Raw genomic sequence first — 11,720 nt, 5'->3', positions numbered from 1 at the left:
CGGTCCACCCCAGGCCATCTGGGGTGGCCAGCGAGCCACCCCTTCAATTATTTTTTTTATTTTTTTATTTTTTTAAAAAAATTAATTAGTTTTTTAAGTTTTTTTTTTATATAATATTTGGTATTATTTAGCATATAATCAAGTGTTTTGGTTTTTTTTTCTTATCATGTTCTATACTGATGTGTCATACACTAATTGGTAGGCACAAAAGTGGCATTTTATGCGACCTCCCCATACAAATTATTCTCAAAGTAGTAACTATTGATTTCTAACGACTGAACTACTCCCTCCTAAACGAATGCTAATTAATACTCTAGCAGCGCTATTATGGTCAGTCATCTATGCCCATTTTTATTAAAAGAAAAAAAAATTGAAAAAAAAAATTTGCGTTACACTATCCATTTTCTTCTCTTTCAGCCTCAACCTTTCTCCCCCAGCCGCTTCTCTCCCTCTCTCTCTCGCTCGTTTCCTCCCTGCCCAGAAGCTCGCTCAGATCTCTCTCTCTCTCTCTCTCTCTCACTCAGTTCTTTCTCCCTCACTCCGGCCAGCAGCTCTCTCTCTTCACATCCGGAAGCATGATCTCTCTCTCACACCTCCGGTGGCTTAGCTCCTCCGATCCGGCGCACCTCTGTCTCTCTCTCTTTCTCCGGCATCTCTGGTACTCGATCTCTCTCTCCTTTCTCTCACAATGATATATATATAGAGAATATTTTGCTTTTTGTTCTTTGAATTCTTGATTTTGAATATTAGGGCTTTACTGCTAAGGGATTTCGTTAGGGGAATTAGGGTTTTTTCTTTTGTGGGATTGAGTTTGTTATTCTGCTAATTTAGGTTTATGGGTGATTCATTTTGAGAGTTCAAGCAATTTTGTTGTGTTTGGTTGCTGTGGAAATGTTGGAAAATGAAAGAGAAACCCCAGCCTCGAGGGGTGGCCCGCGAGGGAGAGAGAGAGAGAGAGCTGAGTGAGCTTCTGGGCAGGGAGGAAACGAGCGAGAGGGAGAGAGGAAGAAAAGCAGCTGAGAGAGAAAGGGAGAGGCTGAGGCATCGTTTGATAAACGATTTTGCCTGTTTTTTACTCTACACTATTTATCACACTTTTTTATTTTTTTAATATTCTCTCACTTTTTAAATCATATGAATTATTTTTTATTATTATTCAAATAAAAAAATCACTACAAAATAAAAAATTTTCATTTTTTCATACCAAACATTCTTACTTTTTCACTTTAAAAAAAAAAAAAAAATTTTACTTTTTTTTTTCATATCAATCACTTCCTTCTACAATATCGAATCAAAACCAAAACAAAATCGTTTATCAAATGATGCCTGAGAGAAGAAAAGGGTTAGTGTCCATAAATTTGATTTTTTCATTTTTTTTTAATAATAAATGGGCTGACATGGCATAGTTGACTGACCATGCCATGTCAACAACTCCAGACATTCCCCGGATACTTCCCCAGCGCCTAGCATTACTCTCCCTCTCTCTCCCTCAGTCCTTCTCAAACGCTCGCTCTCTCTCTCTCTCAGACGCTCCGATTCCAACTCCAAGCCATAAATTGATAAATTGCATTTGTAACTTGTAAGAGTAAAGGTCCGGAGATCTGATATCAGGTGAGTTTTGTATCCTTTGTTCTCTTACAATTGATTTAGGGTTAATTTTATGCATTTAACCTTTATTTTTTTTTCCCATTGATGAACTTGTAACAGTGCTGTTCTTCTAGCACACCCTTAATGGAAGGGAAATGGAAGAAATGAATGAAAAATGGATTGAAAATGGAAACTGTATATTGAAATAGGCATTCAAGGTGCCTGGCCTCCGATTGAGTCTTCGAGGATTCCTCCTCCAAGTTCACAATTGAACAATTAACTACGAAGATACCTATTACATTCTCATTTAAGCTATTTATACATCATCTCCCAACTAACACTTCAACTAACTCTCAACTAACTAAACTGTATTTTAACCTTCTCAACTAACTAAACTATATTATAACAGTACCTATTACACTACTCACCTCTTCATAACACCTTGCCCACTAGGTGGGCTTCAAACAAAATGAATTCAGACACGGGTAATAGTCCATTACAAAAGGCACATATAAAACTCCTCCCTTCTAGAAAAGCCCCTTCATCCAAGCTTGCTGAACTCGTGGCATGTAAACCTTCCTCAACTTAATTGAGAATGCTCCAAGCATGCCCATCCAAAGGATTCCTCCTAGAATTTCCAACGCCATCGATGTTTCATAAAAACAACATACACATCATCCTCCTTCAAGTATTGAAACACAAACGAGCTCCAAGATGCAATCTTAGCCTTCTGTACGGTCTTTTGCTTCCAACCTGTCTTCACTCCGATAGATTTTGAGAAGCTCAACTCCATTTGTCTTAGACGGTGGGTATCTTCAACCAGAGCACTGTTTCTTGATTCATCTTGTTCGTTGCTTCTTCTTCTTCTTCTTGCTTCAACTTGTCTGCATTCTTGATTTCTTGACACTCCTCTGCTCCTTTCTTGAATTCTTCTTGGGTATCTACCTTCTCGGATTCTTCACACAAACTACTGTTCTCACTTGCCACTGAAAGAGAACAAGAGCAATCAAGAAGTTGAACACCCTCCAATGACAATGAATCATCTTCCTCACTTTCTGTGGCTACCATCACCTCATCCCCAGCAATCCAATTGCTTTCATTTTGAGATACCATATCCAATGTCTCTTCGACCCTTTACATGGACTTACCACCTAGTGACTCCTCTGCCCTTTGAATCATCACCTAACAATATAGTCTCATCTATTTGTTGTTGCTGTGAATCTTGCGAAAATCGTGCTTGAAGAGCTTCCAAAAATTCATTCCAAGTAATAAATTCATTGTTAGCACGTAATGGTTGAAACCAAGATAAAGCCTTACCTTCCATGTGGAATGCAGTGATGCGTATTTTCTGTCTTTCGGTTATCTCATAGAAGCCAAAAAAACTGTTCTACGCTATAGCACCACGAGTCCGGATCCTTATCATTGAAAGTTGAAAATTCCAATCTAACAGGCTTGATTTCTTGCTTTGTTTGGTCACACTTCTCTTGACTTCCGAACTTCTCTAGATGTTTTTGCAAAATTTTCTCTCTTTTTTCCAAATTTTTCGGGATTTCTGTACATTTTTCAAGTATCTGTGCCCATTGCTGCTGCTGCTCCCATAGCTGCTGCTGCTGCTATGACCTTCTCTGATGCATTCTTTTATAACCCAACAGCTCCATCATCTTGTAGATTCGAAGGTTTTGAAAATGGAATCGAACGGATCAAGGGCTCTAATACCACTTGTAACAGTGTTGTTCTTCTAACACACCGTTAATGGAAGGGAAATGGAAGAAATGAATGAAAAATGGATTGAAAATGGAAACCGTATATTGAAATAGGCATTCGAGGTGCCTGGCCTCCTATTGAGTATTCGAGGACTCCTCCTTCAAGTTCACAATTGAACAATTAACTACCAAGATACCTATTACGTTCTCATTCAAGCTATTTATACATTATCTCCCAACTAACACTTCAACTAACTCTCAACTAACTACACTGTATTATAACCTTCTCAACTAACTAAACTATATTATAACTATACCTATTACAACTAAGAGCACCCAAAAATTGTTTATAATTTGAATGGGTGTCAGGTCATTTCAGGGCAGAAAATAGGTGGTCAGGAACTGATTGGAGCCTAGATTTTTACCAGCGACACTGAGTTATACCAAGATTTCTGGTCCCCTTCTTTTTTGGCATATTCTTTTTCTTCTGTAGTTTTTAGTGTTAGACATGTAATTATTTCTCAATTCAGCGAACGTAGTTACCCAAATCAAACAAGCAAAAAAGAAAAGAAAAGAAAAAACCCAATCTGGACTAAAGGTTTGTTAAAATAAAAATGGGTTTTCGGTGACTGAATAATTTTGGTCACTCACTGGCAATATATATATATATATATATATATATATATATATATATATTGCTGCTAGGAGACTAATGATGAACACAACTGGGAGAGAAGTAGAGTTGGCGTTTTTTTTTTTTTTTCATTTCATGGGTGGTCATGAACTGCGACTTATGGATTTTTTGTTTTAGAGTGTACGAATCTGCTTACTTTTTTTATTTTGGAAATGTTATATTGCTGCTGTTGTGTTATGATATTGTTTAGCCTCTTTAGGCTTTGATCAAATTAAGAGAATATGTTAGTAATTACTGAATGAGCATTTTCAGCAATGAAAATTGTTAAAGCACGACTTCGCAACAAAATGGATGATGATTTTCTTGCAAATAGTTTAGTTATCTATTTTAAAAAAGAAATTGCTGAGAACTTCGATTTAGATTCGATACTTGATGATTTTGTATTTTTAAGAAACCGTAAAGTGCAGTTCCATACACTTTTTTTGTTTTCCGATATCAAAAAAAAAATTAATTCAGCGGCTCGTACAATATGAATTGTCTGGCTCCGCCACTTAATACAACCCTCCAAAACACAACCGTGATATTGGATGGGCTCAACTATCCTGCTTGGTCACAGTCATACAACAAAAGTAAGGGAAAAATGGGATATTTGAATGGGAAGATCCTAGAACCAGCCCTTGATGATCCCACCTATGAAAAGTGAAAAACAGAGAATTCGACAATAATGTCATGGTTGTTACATTCTATGCACTCGGATACTAGTTAAGTTTTTATTTTTTTATTTTTTTTGATGATTAATATAGTCAAGGTTATTTATTTCTCTGCACTGTAAAGGAAATCGGGGATGCAGCCACTCAGACTTATTCAGAGATAAGGAGTGATGCTATGATTATCTTCTCACAATGGGATTCTTTCAAGTCCTTAGCTTGTCATTCATCCATCTCAACATTCTCATTTCAGCTATAGGTATATGACCATAAAGAAAACAAAAGTAAAATTAAGGTTCGTTACGGAAAGAATAACAAGAAAACTTATGCTAACTAAAAGCAATTTGTGGGAAAAAAAAAACAATTTAATGATGACACAGAAGGAATTCATGATAATCAGATTAATGATAGGCCTGTCCAACTAATAACCTACTTTTGGAAACTTATAACAAAGCTGTCAGATAGTTATTGAAATTCAAAATGATATTTAGATAAGAAAAAAGCTTTAAATGTGACATCCTGCAAGCATTCCAAAAGTAATACGTACTTGCAAGCATTCCACCTCCGGCCCATGGGGTGGCCCGCACCACCCCCAAATCTTGCTGGGGGTGGTCTGGTGTGGCCGGTGAGCCACACCTTGGCCCATGGCTTTCACTTTTTTCCCCTCTCCCCCAAATTCTCTCACCCCCTCCCACCCACCACCACAACCGGCCACCACCATCCAGTACTGCCGGCCACCACCATCCAGTGGCTGCAAAGCAAACTCGCTGCCGCCCACCACTAGCCCTTTCCCCTCTCTCTCTCAAACCCCTTAAAACTCTTCCCTCCACCCTCTCCCACCAAGCAGCACCTTCAACCCCCACCAAGGTCTGAAGGGCCCTGCCTTTGAGAGGTTCCCTGACAAAAAAAAAAAAAAAATCCGCCCCCACCGAACGACGCCCACACCATCCGCCTTTGCCCAACACAAGAAATGCCCACCCACTGTGGCACTAGCTAGATCTACGAAAGTATCGAGTGCATAGGATCTTTGAGTCCAAAATCACCACACCGGGGGCTCACCTACAGGTCATTTTTCAGTTTGATTCTTTAGGTTTTTTGGGGTTCTCTCATCTAGGTTTTGCTTAGTGATTTTTGCATCATTGGGTTTTTGTGGGTTGTTCTGTTTTGTGCTTAACTGGGGTTTTTCATTTTGATTCTTTAGGTTTTTTTGGGGATTTTTAAATGAATCTTACTTAAACAGAAAATATATACTTTGAAGCTAGTTACTTAATTTCTTCATTTGCAATATATATGCAGTGATGAGCCTGGAGTGGTATATGAGTCAACTCATGGATGGGAGAGTAGATAGTTGATTTTGTGGGATTGGAGCCAAGTTAGAGCCAGATGATGCCTAATATTCATTTATATGTTTTCTGAATAGTTTATCTTTTCTGGGTATTATCTGCTGACGAAATAGAGCTTTTCTTATACATGTCTTCATATCTATGGAAATTCTTAATATCTTGTTGGTTTAGGTGACGTTGGTTGGGATAGTGTTTGATAAAGCCAAGAAGTTTTGATGATTTTCTATGATTTATCATGCAACAGAGATGGAATGCATGTTCGTGTCAATGGACACTTGAAGAGCTTTGTCGTGTTGGGTTTCTTCTCCCTAGCTCAAGTCTGATCGTTTCTATTCACAAAGAAACAAATTATGCAAACAGCTTCCCATTTTCATTCATTCTTGTGCTTCTCTAACAGGTCTCTCTCTCTCTCTTCTATTCATTCTTGCATATGCTTTTAAGCTTCATGTGTGTCAACTCCTGATTGAAGTTTTAATACTTGCAGAAGAAACACCACCGTAAAACCAGATGGGTGGATGAAAATGCAAACCCCTCATTTAAAAAAGCTTACTAATAGAGAAGTTCACCATCCAGGAAGACATAAATCTCTCGTGACTGTGCCACCGACCAGATTGTGTGCAATTGCCAACACTGATGATGGTTCCCCCCCATCTGTCCCTGTGTTACAAGAATATACAAATACAAACCATATACCCAATTCGGAAGCAGAAACCTTTCTCAGCAAATGGTCACCACCCAGGTATCTGTGGAGGGGATTGTCAGTTCTTATCCTGGCAGGACAGGTTATTATCAGGACTCTAAAGGGAAAAGTCCACTGGAGGAATACTCTGCAACAGCTGGAGAGAGTTGGGCCAAGATCAGTTGGGGTCTGTCTTCTAACATCAGCTTTTGTTGGGATGGCTTTCACGATCCAGTTTGTTAGAGAATTCACCAGATTGGGATTAAACAGATCTGTTGGTGGGGTATTATCTCTGGCTTTCGCAAGGGAGCTGAGTCCTGTCATTACATCAATTGTTGTTGCTGGGCGTATTGGAAGTGCATATGCAGCAGAGTTAGGAACAATGCAGGTTTCTGAGCAAACTGACACCTTGAGAGTTCTTGGGGCAGACCCTGTTGATTATCTTGTGACACCTAGGGTGATTGCCTCCTGTATTGCTTTACCTTTTTTGACCCTTATGTGCTTCACCGTGGGGATGGCATCCAGTGCTCTCTTGGCTGATAGTGTTTATGGGGTTAGCATTAACATTATCTTAGATTCTGCTCAAAGAGCACTTAAATCTTGGGACATAATTAGTGCCATGATAAAGTCACAGGTTTTTGGTGCAATTATATCTGTTGTGAGCTGTGCATGGGGAGTTACCACTCTGGGAGGTGCTAAAGGTGTTGGGGAGTCTACAACTTCGGCTGTGGTTATCTCACTTGTTGGTATTTTTATTGCTGACTTTGCACTCTCTTATTGCTTCTTCCAAGGAGCTGGAGATTCACTGAAGAATTGCATATGAACAGTTTTGTTAGTGTGTGATGTTCAGTTGGAGTTTCTCCATTATTATTTGTTTATTGATAATGCCTACACATTGCATAAGCAAAAACGCATTATGTAATTCATGATTTATGGTCATTCAGCTTGAGCTTCCTTTTTTGGTTAATTTTTAGGGTGCTGAGTTATCACATCAATGTCACGTCTATGACATGTTTTAAATAATTTTTACTTTTTTTTTTTAAGTAATTGATATTGTAAGTCACTTAAAATACGTCATCTCAATCGATGTGACATAAGTATGATAAATGAATGTAAAAAATAACATTATTCTTCAGGGTGAGAAGGATGCACAAAATTGGAGGAAGCAGTGAGATATAGAGCATAAATTATTCTAATAAGTAAACATTTGTGTGGAGTTTCCAATCTCTATAACTTTGTTTGGATGACATTTTCTCAAGGTTATCTTTTAGGTTGATGGTTTAATCATTTTCGTGGAAATATAATTATATGTGAACTTCCTGATTTGGTGAAGAATGTTTTTGAGCTTCAATGAATAGTCCCAAAACATCTAATTCCTGAGTGAAGTTTCAAGTCCCTCTTAACAGAATTTTTTGATTGTCATGAAGCGGTTCATCTTTCTTCTACAACTATCGTTTAGTGCTTTTTCTCTGTTATATATATATATATATTGTGTAGGCCCCCCAATTTGCCATTGCCTTGACCAAAGTCCGATTGTCATAGGTCTAATTTTTCACAACAATTAAGCCACGCCATGGCCCTAAGCAAAAGCACCAATGGAGGCTATGCAAGGACAAGCACAACACCAAGATTTTACTTTTACACTCAGCCAATCTGAATAATGTACAAAGACCAATGGAACCCTTAGGGCTTAAACCGTACAAATAAAAAAACAAAAGCAATTATAATTTTTTATTTTTTAAAAAAACTTTAAAAAAATATTTTATTATTTTTTATTAATAAGACGCATGACGTTGTTGTGGTCGTTGAATTTTTTTAAAAGAGATCATGAACTGAATATTTCAATCCAAAATAAATTGAAAATGATTTATATATAATGGTCCATTATTTTGATGAGGTCGAGTGGACGGAGGAGTTGGGGCGCTTGGGGGACCAGAAGCTTCGCATGCTCTTTCCTTTTAAATGACGCCAGCTCGATTTAAGGTCAGCCTCGTGTCAACTCCATCATGCACATGGATATCAAACGCTAATATTAATGCCAACGGCCCAACACCCCCAACCCAACCCAAATAAGATTTAAGAACAAAAAAAAAAAAAAAAAATACAAGGAAGAAAAGACAGACTGTAATATTGTTAATGTTATCCACATTTATTCACTGTACATCATTTCAAATTTCACGGCTACATAAATTGGCATTTTGATAGTTGACACGGAGTTTTACTCTTAAAAAAATTCTTTCAATATAATCAATTAAATTTGTTCATTTATTACTTAAATTATTAAATTCATACTTTTGGGTCTCACTTTTTCTTTTTCTTTTTTTTTCTTTTTTTTTTTTTTAAAAAAAAATAACATTTCATTCAATAATACTACGAGCATAACACTCTTACATCACAGAGCAAAGCTCTGAAGCAACTATAACATAAAACTACAAAATTATCAGGTTTAGTACAAGATTCGAGACCAATCCGCTAACCCATGATTAAAATCAGATTTAGTACTAGATCTGTGACAGACAGACTCAACCAAATGCATGGATAGCAATTATTCCTTGACCCTGAGAACGGAAAGACTCTCATGCTGAAACTCTTCTTCCTCGACCCGAAGGCCAAGATAATGATCACATCCACAATCCAAAGGTCTGGGCTAAAACTAATTAACCCGAAGGCGACATAGATCGAGTGAGAGAGGAAAGAGCTTTATTACAAGGCTAACAAAACAGGGAAATTAAACAATACAGGGGAAAAACACACGTCGAAACACAAATACATCTTAAAGAAGCAACAGAACAGAAAAAAAAAAAAAAAAAAAAAAAAAAAAAAAAAAAACAGCACACTCTGATCACGCACACGCCGGGAACCGAAAACCGAAGGGGCGTTGGAAGCTCATTGCGGCGGGGACTCGTCGAAAGGCCCAACAGTGGACGGTGGCCGGCGAACAAGCGCAGAAAAGACCGGCAAAGCAGGACCTGAAAACAACCACAAAAAAAAAAAAAAAAAAAAAAAACAACAACAACAACAACAAGAAGGAACCACCAAAACAAGAAAAAAAACAAGGAAAATGAGCACAAAGTGGGAAGACAGTAGCCGGAAGGAAGCCGGACCCGTGTAGGCCGGAAACCGCCTCGTAAGGGGCGTGGGAGCTCGACGCGGTGGGGATGCATGAAAGAAAACCCTAATAAAGGGCAGCGAAGCGACGACACAGGTTGGCGGCGACCACAAACAAAATCCGAATTCACAAAGAGCCAAAACAAGGCCAAGGAGCCCGCTGCAAAAAATGAGGCAGGGGAAGAAAAGCGACAGGGAAGAGGCAAGGAAGGGGACGAGAGGAGGCACCGAGGGTAGGACATCAGGTAAATAACTAGCACCAGAGCCAGGAGGACGAAGGGAGGAGGGAGGCAGCAACCCTCCTCCCCTATTGAAGGGTTTCGCTTTTCTCTCTAATGGCTAGAGAGAAAAGAGACAGCGAGTTTTGGGTCTCATTTATAATGTAAGAGTTTGAGCTTACACGTAAGAGAAATACTACAATTTATTACAAATTAATATAGTAAAAGCGTAACACTGCTATATTAATTGTAATCAAATTTAATTGTCTAGTAGTTAGGATTTGGATCCCCACATATTTTATAAAATATGATACTCTCATATTCTAAAATTTGAGCTATCTATTTCATCTAACGGTTTAAACAAAAGTAAAAATTTGTGTTATAGAGGCAAGTGGATTTGACATATTAAAAATTAAAATTAATTACTTCGGTAACACACAAACTTCTATATTTATTTAGACCGTTAACTAAAATGAAGAGCTCAAATTTTAGATTATGAGGAGATCTCAATCCTAATAGTTAACGTAGTAAGTGTCAGGTATGTACTTATGTGATGTGGCAATATCACATAATCTATCACTTTAATTTGTAATGAATGCTAATACTTTCTTCTTCTTTTTTGGCATGTCTCTACGAAGAGGGGGAAAATGAAGAATAATTCAAATTATTAACATTCGCTTCATAAAGCGTAATTTCTAACTAATTAAACTACTCTCGGTCAAAACGAATGCCAATACTTTAGCAACACCATCTTATGGGTTACTTGCTCGGAAAACTGTAGCATGGAAGTGCCCTTAATATCCCCGGTGACAATAGAAGTTGCAACTCAAAAAACACATCAAACATAGAATTTCCTTTGAAGTAACAGTTTTGAGTAATTTAGGACAGCTTATGGGTCTCTCTTTTTTTCTTGTATTCAAAGGATTATCTTCAAAATGTATACTTTGAGACATTGGGAATTGGGTTGGTAGAAGAGTGACGTCTAAGAAAAAGGCTTCGGCCATTTCATTTATGTTCTCTTGGTTCCTGCCCAATTCTATGACTCATTGATTCCTTCAAGGAGAATTGCAATGCCCAAGACAAAAATCCAAAACCATATAAAGGCCTCGGCTTAATATAACCAACTCAGTCGGATTAGCAGCACCCTCAACACGACTTTTGAATCTAAAGTAAAATTATTAGGTTAAAATTAGAGGTCAGACCAACTTAATTAAATTAATTGTGTTAAGATTGAAATATTATGTCTTATATTTATTCAATATGATCAAAATTGAACATGTAACATAAAAGTTCATAATTTTTAACACGACTTATAAATCAAACATAAAATTAGTAAATTAAAGTTGAAGGGTTTGATCTGTTTAATTATATGATTTAAGTTATGACGAACTTATATAATTTTATATCTATACTTCAACACAACCTAAACTCAATACGCAAAAATAAATTGTCCCTCCTATCCTCAATATGAAGGTTATGACCGATAATTTTTTACACGATCCGCGAACACGGTCACGAACCCAATATGAAATTAAAAGGTTAGAGTTAAGGAGTCTAATCTGTTTAATTAAATGAGATATGTTAATATTGATCTATATAGTATTATACCCATGCTTCGATACTATCCAAGGTCGACATGAACCCAGTACAAAATTAGAAAGTTTTTTTTTTTTTTTTTTTTTTAACATTTCCGCACAAGAGGGGAGATGGGGATTCGAACTAGTGACCTCCGCTTCATTAG

General features: G+C 37.4%; 1 protein-coding gene across 4 annotated transcripts; it reads left to right on the top strand.

Annotated features, from left to right (window-relative positions):
* The first annotated feature begins 579 nt into the window (after positions 1-579).
* Positions 580-7,620, top strand: LOC132182965 (protein TRIGALACTOSYLDIACYLGLYCEROL 1, chloroplastic). Of its 4 annotated transcripts, XM_059596339.2 has the most exons (4): positions 5,158-5,696; positions 5,928-6,065; positions 6,219-6,371; positions 6,444-7,620. In XM_059596339.2, exons 3-4 carry the CDS (start codon positions 6,325-6,327, stop codon positions 7,474-7,476), a joined length of 1,080 nt encoding a protein of 359 aa, XP_059452322.2. In that variant the 5' UTR covers positions 5,158-5,696; positions 5,928-6,065; positions 6,219-6,324; the 3' UTR covers positions 7,477-7,620. The 4 variants fall into 4 exon arrangements, with proteins under 4 accessions (XP_059452323.2, XP_059452322.2, XP_059452321.2 ...); XM_059596340.2 differs by lacking the exons at positions 5,158-5,696; positions 5,928-6,065 and adding an exon at positions 580-658; XM_059596338.2 differs by lacking the exon at positions 5,928-6,065.
* The last annotated feature ends 4,100 nt before the right edge of the window (positions 7,621-11,720 follow it).

The sequence above is a fragment of the Corylus avellana genome, chromosome 5, assembly GCF_965113065.1.
Source record: "Corylus avellana chromosome 5, dhCorAvel1.hap1.2, whole genome shotgun sequence".
NCBI classification, from domain to species: domain Eukaryota; kingdom Viridiplantae; phylum Streptophyta; class Magnoliopsida; order Fagales; family Betulaceae; genus Corylus; species Corylus avellana.
Note: the sequence above shows the minus strand (reverse complement) of the source record. Positions and strands in the feature narration are given on the sequence as shown.